General features: G+C 43.4%; 1 protein-coding gene across 1 annotated transcript in view; it reads left to right on the top strand.

Annotated features, from left to right (window-relative positions):
• Positions 1–13,790, top strand: part of LOC147684140 (cytochrome P450 2J2-like) — a 95,232-nt gene that overhangs the window by 47,549 nt on the left and 33,893 nt on the right. The window contains exon 5 of the mRNA XM_086944530.1: positions 11,943–12,119. Coding sequence (XP_086800656.1) covers positions 11,943–12,119 — 177 coding nt within the window. The remainder of the gene's footprint in view (positions 1–11,942; positions 12,120–13,790) is intronic.

The following is a 13,790-nucleotide window of genomic DNA, read 5'->3' as shown; positions in this document are numbered from 1 at the left end:
AATACTGAAGTTATAGGGCTGGGCAAACCAGGCATGAAAGGGATCCAGCACCTCTCTACACTTGGGGACACACAAAGGGCTCATGGGAACTCCGTCGCAATGGAAATTTCCCTGGGGACAACGGTCTCAAGTCAATTGGCTGCAAAGCATGCTGGAAGCCATCCGGGCCGAGCTGAAAACCAGCTGATATATTATGTTCAGAAATCCTATCGTGGTATGAGTGATTTCGGGGCCGTGAGCCACTGAGTGGTCGAAAGGTCTAGATGGAAGTGGACATAACAATGAGCAAATTCTGCAAAGGCATGGATGGAGAATCTGTGAGGCATGGTCTCATCAACCTAAGGATGCTGGTGTATTATGCAGATGACAAGGTTTACCTGTCTAGTGTAGGGATCGATTTGTCTCTCTTGAACATCGTGGGGCATGGGAACTGCTGGGTTTCTCGTATACTTGAGGGGATCTGTTGGAGGTCAGTAAACCACCATCAGTGTGATGGGTAGCTACAAGGTTACAATAAACAAAGAGAGTCGGAAGGTCTGTTAAACAACGTAGCTGAGTCAGTGAGGTCCTAATAAAGTGACCCTTTTGGATTGCACTGAACCAGGCCCAGTGGTCACGCGACACAAATATGTATAAGAAATCCTATCAGCCCACCCATCTGGCGGAGCCTCGTCATGTAGGACCTCTAACCAGGGTGGTGAGTCCAAGCCCAGATGAAATGGCCAGACAACACACACTACTGGTTTATCTTGTGAAAGTGTCCGTGCCACAGAGTGGTGCTGAAAAAGTGCAGTGCAAAACAGGGACACTGCACTGCACTTTTTCAGCACCACTCTGTGGCACGGACACTTTCACAAGATAAACCAGTAGTGTGTGTTGTCTGGCCATTTCATCTGGGCTTGGACTCACCACCCTGGATAGAGGTCCTACATGACGAGGCTCCGCCAGATGGGTGGGCTGATAGGATTTCTTATACATATTTGTGTCGCGTGACCACTGGGCCTGGTTCAGTGCAATCCAAAAGGGTCACTTTATTAGGACCTCACTGACTCAGCTACGTTGTTTAACAGACCTTCCGACTCTCTTTGTTTATTGTAGCTTGACTTAGGGGTTTAGAGTTTGGTAGGTCTATAAACATAGTCCCCTTGACCCTCCTTAACCTTTGTTTTCCTAGCTACAAGGTTACACATGGACAGAAAGGACAATTGCCCGAGCACATTCCTTGGGATGCCTCACAGCAGGGACACTCGAGGGTAGTAGACAAAAGAGGAAAGATATGGTCAGTGCTTGAATCCCAGGCCTGGCCACACGGTCACGAATGTCAGACATTCGGTCTAACACCAACAACGGTCTTGGTGTCCTTAATTGATGGGAGAAAGGGAACAGATGGAGGGCCCATGGGATGCTTAAACAGCTGGGGGTTGCAGCATTGGACCTGGAATCACAGCTTAGCCTAGAGGGATGGCAGCTAACCTTCTCCACATGGGCAGCACCAAAGGAGCATGGCAGCAAAGAGACACTTAGAAAGCCTGCCAACAACAAAGGCCAACGAAGTGGCCTTAACATGTTTTATTTGAAGCCCTAATCAGAGGAGAGGGTGCGTGCCCACGAATGCAGCAAAAAAGTGACAGAGAGAAGCGGTCCACTTTGTGTTGCTCTTTGGCCCATGAAAAAACTGATTACCACCCGCCCACACCAGATAACACAGGTGTCACAGCCACAGAGTCGGGATCCGATAGCTACAAGGTTTTATTACTAATAGCTTCACAAAAAGACATAAAAGGACAATTGCCCGAACAAGGTTCTTGGGATGCCTCATGGCAGGGGCACTTGAGGGCAGTCAAAAGGGGTAAGAAACGGTCAGCGCTGGGTGGACATGGCACTTGCCACCCAGGCATGGCCACAACGGCAGACATTTGGTAGCAAGCAAAGCTTTGAAGCCACGACACGCTGTACCAAAGTAATCAACAGAAGGAGAGATGCCATTGCTGTTGACAAACAGTGATTTATGACACCCATTTAGGCGACTTTATAATTTACAGGATGATGCAGTTTCAGATTATGCAAGTTATGGGTTTATGGTTTTAATATGAAATAAAGTTAAGCTTACACTGTGGACCAGTTAAGAACTGGGGACCCGATTCACAGAACTAACTTAAGTCAAAATCCTAAACTTACTACCATTTTGGTATTCACAGAAGTCACTTACTCATTTTGGTATTCACTGAAGTCACTAACTCATTGATGAGTAAGTGCCTTCTGTGAATAACAAAATGAGTAAATGCACTTACTCATTTTGGTATTCACAGGAGGCGCTTACTCATCAATGAGTAAGTGCCTTCTGTGACTACCAAAACGAGTAAATGGTAGTACGCTTAGGATTTTATCTTAAGTTAGTTCTGTGAATCGGGCCCTGTATGCTTTAAATAAAATGCAAGTTAAACAAGGAGTTGAACATATTATTGACCAATGCAATTGTGATAACGTATATACCAGCTTTTGATGACACAAGGTTTTGGTGTCCATAAGTGATGGGGGGAAGTGAACAGCAGATGGGCCTGGGGGATACTTGCACACCTGCGGTGGTTTGAGGGAGGGCAGTGAGGAGTGTGTTGCAGTAGGATTGAAAGCCTGGTAAGGACGCTTCTGTTGCCCACTTTAGGACCTAATTACATTGGCAGCGGGACGGAGCCAGTACCAAACAGTTTGCTTTTTCATTTTCAAGAAGGAAATCCCAAGAAGGGATTTTTCTTTTTTTAAATAAAAAAGTGCTTCCCTAGCCATGGGAGTTCTCTCCCAAGGTGAGGGGAGCATTTAAACGTTTTCACTGCCTCTTAGTGCCAGGGTGAAAACTGACCTGTCATTCTGTCCATCTAAATTAGGTGGGCAATATGACAGGTTAACCTCTGACAGCCCATACTCTGCAGGGCTGTTGGGGGACAACCACAGCAGAGACATAGTAGTCTCCGATGTGATAAATCCTAAGGTCTCATCACATATAAATTTGGAGAGAGAACCTCATTCTTGGCGGTAAGCATACTCTGTCGCAATGGAGTATCTCTACTGTCAAGAAATAAACTCAGTCTTGAATTGGCCTTTCTCCTTTCCAGTACTATTCCATTTGCTGGCCCAGCTGATGCCTTGAGATTAATGAAGTTTATGTGAGACAGAAATGTTGCCTGAGCCTCCATGGCTGCCCAAAAAATTGAATGTATCTTTCTCCTTCACCATTCCCAAGGATAAGGCTAGAAAATCCACAAACCAGAGATTCAGAAGTGTGGACGGAATACACACTACCCTTAATCCTCTGATTCAAACCCGAGCAGGCTCTTTTAAAATAGAGTCTACCCTCTGATTCGCTGGGTCTTGAATCACGACTTCCTCTGACTTGGCTGATTGGCCTGTCAAGTTGGAAAGTAATAGATCTGTTTTTGGTTTCTGAGGAAAATCCATGTCCCGCTTTGCCAGAGGCTAATGCGTTCCCAAACAATTGGGAACCAAAGTCTTCTCTGGTTCCTTCCATTCTCTCGTTAGGAAGACATGAACAGCTGAGTACAAGAGGAACCTTGAATAAACTGGTTGGTTAAACAGTCAGAATCAATCACCACTTGTAGAAGGACGATCAGCATCTACAGGTAATCCCAGATTGATGAAGATATACAAAATTAGACCTCTTAATTCATCCCTTTGAAAATATTTTCCTCTTGAGGCTCCAGTACCAAACTCATCTGTATCATAGCTTTGAGGGTGAAACCCTCAATGGAGATGAATCACTTCTACAGGAGATAGGTAGCCCCCTTGATCCCTGCTGATTGTTAAGACCTACCTAGATGCACTTTGTCATCATCTGAGTCTGTTTTTCCAAAATATTGTGAACTCAAGCTTAAAATGGCCTTTCATTGGATAAGAAGGTCCCCTTCACATGGAGGGAGTGGAGAGGTGTCTTTGTTTTTCAATATTCTTTTGATTAGTTAGCAGCAGCAAACCTTCAGAAAGAAAAAGGTACTACATATGTCTCCCTGGAGGACCTGAAGTAAAGAAAGCCATAAAATTAGTTAACTTGACTTAACCACACATTTATGAATTGCATATGAGAAAACACAATCCAAATATGTGCGAAAATAATATTCCTGCTATGTAAATCCCTTTACAACAAAGATATAGAGGTAGAAAATATTCTGTACTTAAGAATGCAACACCAAGAACTGCTTTTGTTTTGCTGACTCAAATTCAACCTGTGATTTAAAAATAAAAGAGAGATAACCATGGCTAATTTGTGACCAGACACCACAAAAACTGTTTCACAGAAAGTGTAGGTATAATTCTTGGAAAAACCAAAGGAAATGATGGACGGAGTGTTGACAATACAAGCACTCACCCCCAGTCAGCTGATCTGGGTTTAATTCATCACCGTTCTTTAGCCCACTCTGCCACCCCAGTTCAGACATGGCCATATGCAAATACGTCTGACCCTGTGCCTCATGGGAACAGTCCAGCCCGAACTGCCAAGCCATGCCTTCCCTGGACCAGAAACAAGCTACCGAGGACCGGTTTCTGGCATTTCAGCCGTCTTCAGCCCGGCTTGCTTGAATTCAGTGGCATAGTGAGCAAGTGACTCACGTCTGAGCATACCCTGCCAACTTATGGAGAACAAAGAAAAACCAAAGGAAATGAAGGACGGAGGGTTGACAATACAAGCAGTCCCCCCCCCAGTCAACTGATCTGGGTTTAATCCATCACCGTTCTTTAGCTCACTCTGCCACCCCAGTTCAGACATGGCCATATGCAAATCAGTCTGACCCTGTGCCTCATGGGAACAGTCCAGCCCGAACTGCCAAGCCATGCCTTCCCTGGACCGGAAACAAGCTACCGAGGACCGGTTTCTGGCATTTCAGCCGTCTTCAGCCCGGCTTGCTTGAATCCAGTGGCAAAGTGAGCAAGGGACTCACGTCTGAGCATACCCTGCCAACTTATGGCGAACAAAGAAAAAACAAAGGAAATGATGGACAGAGCGTTGACAATACAAGCACTCACCTCCAGTCAACTGATCTTGGTTTAATCCATCAACGTTCTTTAGCCCGCTCTGCCACCCTAGTTCAGACATGGCCATATGCAAATAAGTCTGACCCTGTGCCTCATGGGAACAGTCCAGCCCGAACTGCCAATCCATGCCTTCCCTGGACCCGAAACAAGCTACCGAGGACCGGTTTCTGGCATTTCAGTCGTCTTCAGCCCAGCTTGCTTGAATCCAGTGGCAAAGTGAGCAAGGGACTCACGTCTGAGCATACCCTGCCAACTTATGGCGCACAAAGAAAAACCAAAGTTTTGGGGTACAGGGGTATTTTTAGGGTTTAGGGGTAGGTTTGGGTTTTGGGGTACAGGGGTATTTTAAGGGTTCAGGGCTAGGTTTGTGTTTTGGGGTACAGGGGTATTTTTAGGGTTCAGGGCTAGGTTTTGGTTTTGGGGTACAGAGGTATTTTTAGGGTTCAGGGCTAGGTTTGGGTTTTGGGGTACAGGGGTATTTTTAGGGTTCAGGGGTAGGTTTGGGTTTTGGGGTACAGGGGTATTTTAAGGGTTCAGGGCTAGGTTTGTGTTTTGGGGTACAGGGGTATTTTAGGGTTCAGCGGTAGGTTTGCGTTTTGGGGTACAGTGGTATTTTTAGGGTTCAGGGCTAGGTTTGGGTTTTGGGGTACAGGGGTATTTTTAGGGTTCAGGGGTAGGTTTGGGTTTTGAGGTACAAGGGTATTTATAGGGTTCAGGGCTAGGTTTGGGTTTTGGGGTATAGGGGTATTTTTAGGGTTTAGGGATAGGTCTGGGTTTTGGGGTACAGGGTATATTTATAGGGTTAAGATGGGTTAGTGTTTAAGGGTGTTGGGGTATTTTAAGGAGTAAGGGTGGGTTATGATCATGGGGTGCAGGGGTATTTAAAGGGAGTAGGGTGGGATTAGCACACAATATGAGACATGGCATGAAGGGTGGAACGTACCACACGCCCCCAGTGTTTGTCACGCCCCCAGCACACGCCCACAGCACACGCCCACAGCACAACGCAGACACGCCCACCAGGGACTACTTTGCTGGCACGGTTCTTTTACATTTTAAATGTATATGGTGGGCGTCTGTATAGCCTATGTCCTTCGGCTGGAACTGCCCTTTCCAACGCTGTATTGGGTGTTGTGATTGGTGCTGTGGTTCCTGAGATTACCCGCCTCAAAGGTTTGGGCTCTCTCTTTATATTATTAGTATGGATATATACACACACACACACACGTATATATATATATATATATATTGTCGCTCGACTCTCCTTAGAATCCACAAGAAAGAGGCAGCACTCGCGGACCAAGATTAAACCAGAGTTTAATTAGAGGGAAAAGAGAAGCACAGACGCGTTTCGGCGTGAGCCTTCGTCAGTGTGTCATTCATCCACATCTTACAATCCATTATATAAATAAACAGGTTGTGAGCATTGTCATAGACATAGGACTATACCCCTTTGAGCCACTATGGGCGCCATCTTGGAATGGTGTTCTATCCAGATAAGGGTCTTAACTGATTTAAACATGAAATGATCACGTTTGAAAAATAAAGCCGTGGATCGGCTTGTGTCCTATGGCATTTTTATACAATGCTAACATAATCAAGACAGTGCAAAAAACATAAGAAGTAAGGAAAATCGCCAGGCACATGAAAGAAAAGAATTATGTTCCTATCCTGTAAGTGGAAGTGAACCAAATTATTACGTCATAATTCATCATGATTCCTAGATATTGCTATTTGCTGAATATCTAGCAGAAAAATACTGGAGAAGTGTGGCTCAGGGGTTAGAGGCGGCAGACCCGGAAGCTGAGATCGGTCCTGGACCAGGGTTCAATTCCCTGCCTCGGCGGGTCTTGGGCTAAAAATTCCACAGACTCGATAATTCTCGCTCCGGTGCCTTCTCGACTCACGGGTTCACACTCTGCAACTCTGGGCAATAGCTTGCTTAATCTCCACAACGGCCCCTCGCGGCGGGATGCCTGACTTTCACCTTGTGGATACCCGCTGGGGCTATCACACAGGGGAATATCAGGACGGGTTCCCTAAGCAAGCGCCGGGACACCCACTGCGGGTAGCTGTGCACTATATAAGCTCAACTACATTTACATTTACATCTTTAGGTTCAAGGAACTTGCAAAGGAAAAAATGACTCTACATTATTTACAAAATTCAAGTTGGACTAAACCCCGTCTAGGTGTGTTTTAAGATAAAAATTGTAGCTAGGTTGCCAAGATGGATACTCTCAGGCCACGTTTTGTATGTGATTATCCCTGTACTGCCGTATAATCCGCAGTGAAGAACAAAGCCTTTGTTCAAAATTATAAGCTCAATCCTATTATCTATACATGCATACGCAAATTAAGTCTCATATTTATCATGTACAGTGCATATATATGCAAGTTGGATTATAAATCTATTAACATATTTACACATCTATGGTAGTCCATACTCGACTTCAACGGGGGACAAGAAGTATAAATATCACAGTTAACATTTTTAGTCAAAATTAAGGTTCAACAAAGGGATACAGAAATTCATAGATGAAGTCAGTGAATATCAGAATTGGAAAACTACCGGTAGAGCATGTTTGGAAAAATATATACCTGTTCTTACAGTGTTCTTGTTATTTTTGTCCTCAAGGAGTATACATATTCTAGTTGGATTTTCTTTAATGTACAGAGCTTCCTATCGAAAAGGACAAATTACTCCTCCTATGATATTACTTTCCCAAGTGGTATGCTAGTTCCTCCCCGCTATTGAGCCCACCAGGTTGTTTCGTAGAGAGATCCACAATGCATCTGGACTCTAATCTGCGGAGTCTCCTCAGCCTATCGCCTCCTCTTGCATTAGGTGGAACAATGTCCAATCCAAAGAATCGGAGTTGCTTGCGATCTTTGCTATGCTCCTCTGCAAAATGCCGGGCGACCGGATATGAGATGTCTACTTTCTCGATCGCCCGTTGGTGCTCCAGGATCCTCAGTTTGAGCTCCTTGATCGTGCTGCCTATGTAGCGTATATATATATATATATATATATATATATATATATATATACATATATATACCACGCGCCGACGCTCCAACTAGGATCCTTTGGCCCAAGGTAGGTGGCGCGGAAGAGTCGGCAGAGCAGCCCGACAATATCACCACACAAAACAGAACAAATTGTCCGCGCTCTCAGGTAGTGCCAATTGCAGTTTATTGCACCAGGTGTATATATAAACAATGCGTGGTATAGGCATGCTTTGTAAAAGCATATGCATTCTAAGAAAATGCAGGGTAAAAAATGTGTGGTGAAGGCATTCAAAGTATTTCCCTGCATTGTTCCATCATACAACCAACCACATGAGTCCAACGCATGGCATATATGAACATTCGACCTTTTCTGCTGACACATTTGCTGCTGTTCCCTATGGTTTTATGGTTGTATGACACCTCTAGTGTGATATTCAAACCATGCCAGGTACACACACTGGCACATTACAGCCCTGGTTCTTGTGCACCTGTGACATTGACTATTTCATGTATTCCTTTTTTTTTATTTTTTTTTTTATTTGAGCAAGAATAGGATACATATATTGGTAATAAACCTTCAAGGAAACTAAATCATTTAAATATACATCATAAATTACAGAAAAGAAGAATAAAAGAAAAAAAAATTATAATCGCAGAATTTGTAAATACAGCACTGAGGAATAAAGAACTAATAGGTGTTTACAAAAAAGAAAAAGAAAAAATCAATTCAAATGTTTGTATACATAAGAAAAAATAAACACATGTAGATATAATTCAAACCATTTTAATTTCTAAGAGTTCATTTTGTTATTATACCATCTAGTAATAGGGGCCCAAATCTGAGTCCCAAGTGTTCTAGAATTCCTTCCTTTGGTTTTGTAGATGGCTATCTCATACTTATAAATTCCCAGGAATCGGCATAACCACATTTGGAAAGTAGGGGCTTCTGAGTCTTTCCAGCGGGCAGCCAGTATGATTCGGAGCACTGCCATACCAAGCAATACTGACGAAAGTTCTTCCCTACTATACCCCATAGATTCATAATGACCCAAAACATATATCGTCATTGAAGTTCTTAATTCATGTCTAACTATTTCAGTCCAGAATTCTGAGATCATTGTTTTAATTAAGTCTAACTTGGGGCATTCGGCAAACATATGAATGAGATTCGCCGGAGATTGACCACACCTTGGACAGTTGTCGTTTGTCTGGAGACCCCATGAGAATAATTTGGAGGGTGTAAAATAAAGATCATAAACTGTTCTGTAGTGCTGGGCTTTTAAGTTGGAGGCTAAAAATAATTTAGATGACAGAATCAATGAGGTATCAATGTCTATATTTGGGTTAGATAGTTTAGTAGCCCAAAGTGTCTCGACTCGCTCTATGTCGTCACTAAGATTTTTCATTAGTATTTCATAGATGGTCCCTATCCTAGTGGTTCGCCTATCTATAATTTTGAAAAAGGGAATATTATCTAATTCGATCTGTGGTATGTTAAATCGAATAGATGAGTGGATTTGAATATATTTTAAAAAGTCGGTTGGGGGTATCTGAAAATGTTGTTGTAGGTTCTCAAATGTTGGCGTAGGTCCCTGTCCAATAAAATTACCCAAAGTAATGATACCTGATTGTTCCCATCCTCTAGAAATATTGTCATTGAGATACGATGGTAAAATCGAGCTGTGCCAAAGAGGGGTGTATTTAGTGTACTTTTGTATGGCAAGATTTTTTGATACCTTTTTCCAAACCTTCCACGCATCAACAATTACCTTGAATTTGGTTTTTTTTAAATATGAAGGCTCTACCTGTCTTAGTAATAGCCCTCTAGCGGTGTCTCCCAATATTAGTTCATAAATTGAAGGTATGTATTGGTGTGTTATGGAAGTGGCTATAGGTTTAGTGTTAAATAGGGGAGCCATTTGCTGAATAAGAGTTGCCCAAAGATACAATGTAAGATTTGGAATGGCTAACCCTCCCCTATGTTGAGGTAGCGATAAGAGTGGTAAAGCTCTCCTGATTTTGCCAAAGTTCCAAATAAACTTTGACATACTAGCATCAAGAGCCTTGATGATATTGTCCTCAACAATCAGGGGAATTGCACGAAATAGATATAGAATTTTTGGGAAGATATTCATTTTAAGATAATTCCCTTTACCTATTATTGACAACCGGAGATTAATAACTCTGGTGAGATCTGTTTTTATTTTCTTAATCAAGGGATCATAATTGATCTGTGTAATTTCTTTAATTGTAGCAGATAGAACCACACCTAGATATGTAGCCTGACTAGTTCTATAAGGACTCTCAAAAACAGTATTTTCAGTGCACAAGACCATGGTTTTATCCCTATTCAGAGAGTATCCTGAGTAGGAACCGAACGTCTGGGTAATTTGTTCTATTTCTTGAATGGCCTCAGTGGGGTTAGAAGTTAATATTGCCACGTCGTCGGCATAGGCTAGAATTTTTGTACTAGATGTTATTGTAATTATAGGTTCTATTACTGGAGATACGAGCAATTTTAATATCAACGGGTTGATATATAGAGCAAATAGAATTAGGGAGCACCGACATCCCTGCCTCGTGCCCCTTTGGATGTTAATAAACTCTGATTCGACACCATCTATGGAGAGTTTGGCTCTAGGTTCTACATAGAGAGCCTTAATAGCTTTAATAAAGGCCTTTCCAAAGTTGTTTAATTCTAATATTTCCCACAGGAACTGCCAAGAGACGCGATCAAACGCCTTCTCGGCGTTGAGCAGGATCATTGACATCCGCCCCCCCCCGTGGCTCCCATGATGTCAAAAAGGGAAATAGCTCTCCGGGTGTGATCTGTTGTACCCTTGCCGGGAATAAAGCCATGCTGCCACGGGGAGACAAGACGCTCAACAACCCTGCTCAGCCGGTTAGCGAGTACCTTGGCATAGAGTTTCGAATCAGAGTTTATTAATGAGATGGGACGATATGAAGATGGTAATTTGGCAGGCTTCCCTTTTTTAGGAAACATGACAATATTTGTGCTTTTCCAGGATTCAGGTGGTGTGCCACTATATTGAACTCCAAGGAACAAATCCAATAAATAGGGGATGATCTGCTTCCCAAGAATTTTATAGAGGTCCAAAGGGATTTTATCGGGACCTGCTGCTTTACCGTTAGCAAGTTCTAATAATGCTAATTCGAGTTCTATTTTCGTAATTTCTTTATCAAGATCTTCTCTGACTAAGGCGTCGATTGAACTAATTTCGGCCTGAGGCAGCCATTGATGTAAAAAACTTTTAGTATCTATCGTATGCAGTTAATCTTCATTTTGATAAAGATTTTGGTAATAACATTGGAATACGCCTGCGATATCACCGGGATATGTATATTCCCGCCCCTCGCACTCAATTATTTGGATAGCTCTATGGGATTGTTTCTGGCGTGTTCATAGTGCAAGTTGTTTGCCAATTTTTTCTCCGTTCTCATAGATATTTTTTTGATTTGCTTGAAAGGTCTCGGCCGCTTTTTGTGTAAGACCAGCATTAATTTCTGTCTTAAGAACTAGTATTTTCTGCAGGGTGTTCTGGCTTTCTTCTCCATGTTGTATCTGAGTAGCGTGGAGAGTCTCTAGGTTTGCTAGTTCTAAGTTAAGTTGTTGATTTAGATTATTCGGATTCTTTTTTTGCTTGGCCACAAACGCTAGAGTCTCACCTCGGTTTTATGGTTGTATGCACCTCTAGTGTGATATTCAAACCATGCCAGGTACACACACTGGCACATTACAGCCCTGGTTCTTGTGCACCTGTGACATTGACTATTTCATGTATTCCTAATGTTGGTATGGAGGTTTGAGACAAGTGTCAGTGTCAGAGATACAGGACTCACTATTTGAATCAATGCTTCTTTTTCCAGCTCTTCAATGCTTTCCCACGGCTAATGCAGCATCTTCCAGGACCAGTAAAGCAGTTGTTTGAGACTGACCTATTTTTGAAGAATTTTGTGAAGGGGGAGATTGAAAGTCACAAAGAATATGGAATTCAAGAAGAGCCCCAGGACTTAGTCGACTTCTACCTGAGCCAGCTGTCCAGAGTAAGCATATCAGACTGTTTTAATGTATCCTCTTGTAGCCTTCAGCAGTGGCTTCACTAGAAGGAAAGTTTACGGAGGGAGGTGGTGGGTAGAGGGGGTGCAGGGAGGTGCACATTGGGCCATGGATAATAGCGTATGGACACACACACAAGCATCCATGCACGCACCTGCACACACACACACACGCGCAGAGAACGCTGGGATGTTTAGCTGGAGAGCTGCTCCAGAAAGCTTCAGAATAGAGCACACTCAACACTCTAAATCTGCTCACCTCAAATGTCTGTTTTTCTAGCAAAGATTTTAAGCATGGGATTAGCACAGTGCCATCCATGCCGAGCTAGAAAGGGACAAAGTCTTTCGTCATTTTACACCAACGTCTTCAAGCAAAGGATTAGCAAAGTGCAATGTACGATGAGCTGTAAAATGACAAAAGCATTTTACCAATTCAGGCCCAGTATTACATCTTTGAATTTGTAATATACCATACAAGCCAACCTGAAATGAATAAAAGGAAACCCTCACATGTGTTTCACTCTCATTAGAGCTCTTCAAAGAGGTATAGCTTTGTCCAGACACAAGGGAGTACCCAGTATATCTCAAAAGAATACCATTTCAGATGTAAAGTGAAGCATAAATTATGCAAAAAAAGAAGCAGAGAACTCTGGGTAGTTCTCAAGTTTAGGTGGAAAGCATCTCCAGCACAGAGCACTCTCAACACCAGAGACACTCTAAATGTGCTAGCCTCAAATGTCTGCTCTTCTATCAAAGTCTTTAAGTGTAGGATTAGCACAGTGCTATCCACACCAACATAGAAAGGGACAAAGTATTTTACCATTTCCATAGCAAAGTCTTTAAGCATAGGATTAGGACAGTGCTATCCATGTTGAGCTGTAAATTGTCAAAGCCTTTTTCCACTCCAGGCACAGCATTACAGCCTTGGATTGGTAAAATACTATCCAAGCCAACCTGAAATTAACAAAAGCAACCCCTGATACAAGGGGTGTCAAAAAGAGTGAGTATAGCGACAGTCGGGGGAAAAAAGAGAAGGGTATCGTAAGCAGAGTAGGTGGGCGCTTACCGGGAGGAGATGGTGGGGGAGAACGAAGTATTGGTCCCCACGGGATCCAAATTCCAAGATAAGTCTACGGGATAGCTGCAAGAATAATTGCCAAGGCTACAAAGTGCCTTGGTCCGAGGTGCAGTGCGAGCAAGGGTGCGGTCCCGGAGTTATACTCACCAAGTTGGCGATCCAGAGAGGTGAGGGCACAATGGGGAGCTGAAGCAATACAGTTCCTGGAGGGTGATAAGAGGGAGGAAGCTAATGAGAGTGAGGAAGTGGAAGGTAGGCTTGAGGACCTCAAGCTACTGGGTATACCTCTAGGAGGTGGCTGAGGCACTTACCTTGAATCTGGCTGTGATGTATGGCAGAGATACGGGCGCAGAGTGCCTACACCATGAGGAGCTGTGATCACTGAGCGAGGTAGTACAATGAGGCCCGGCTATGCTGGAACACCGAATGTGTGTGAGGATAGCTCTCTAAAGTAGCGTGGCGTGAGAGTGCACATGCGCGTGGCTTGGTAACTGGAGCATTAACCCAAAAGAGAGCGGCCGAAGGTGGGCGCCATGATGGGAGAGAGGTTACATGCTGAGTGATGGAGTAGAGGGGATAAA

The sequence above is a fragment of the Lissotriton vulgaris genome, chromosome 11 (assembly GCF_964263255.1).
Source record: "Lissotriton vulgaris chromosome 11, aLisVul1.2, whole genome shotgun sequence".
NCBI lineage: Eukaryota > Metazoa > Chordata > Amphibia > Caudata > Salamandridae > Lissotriton > Lissotriton vulgaris.
The sequence above is the reverse complement of the archived record's forward strand: the minus strand, read 5'-3'. Positions and strand labels throughout refer to the sequence as shown.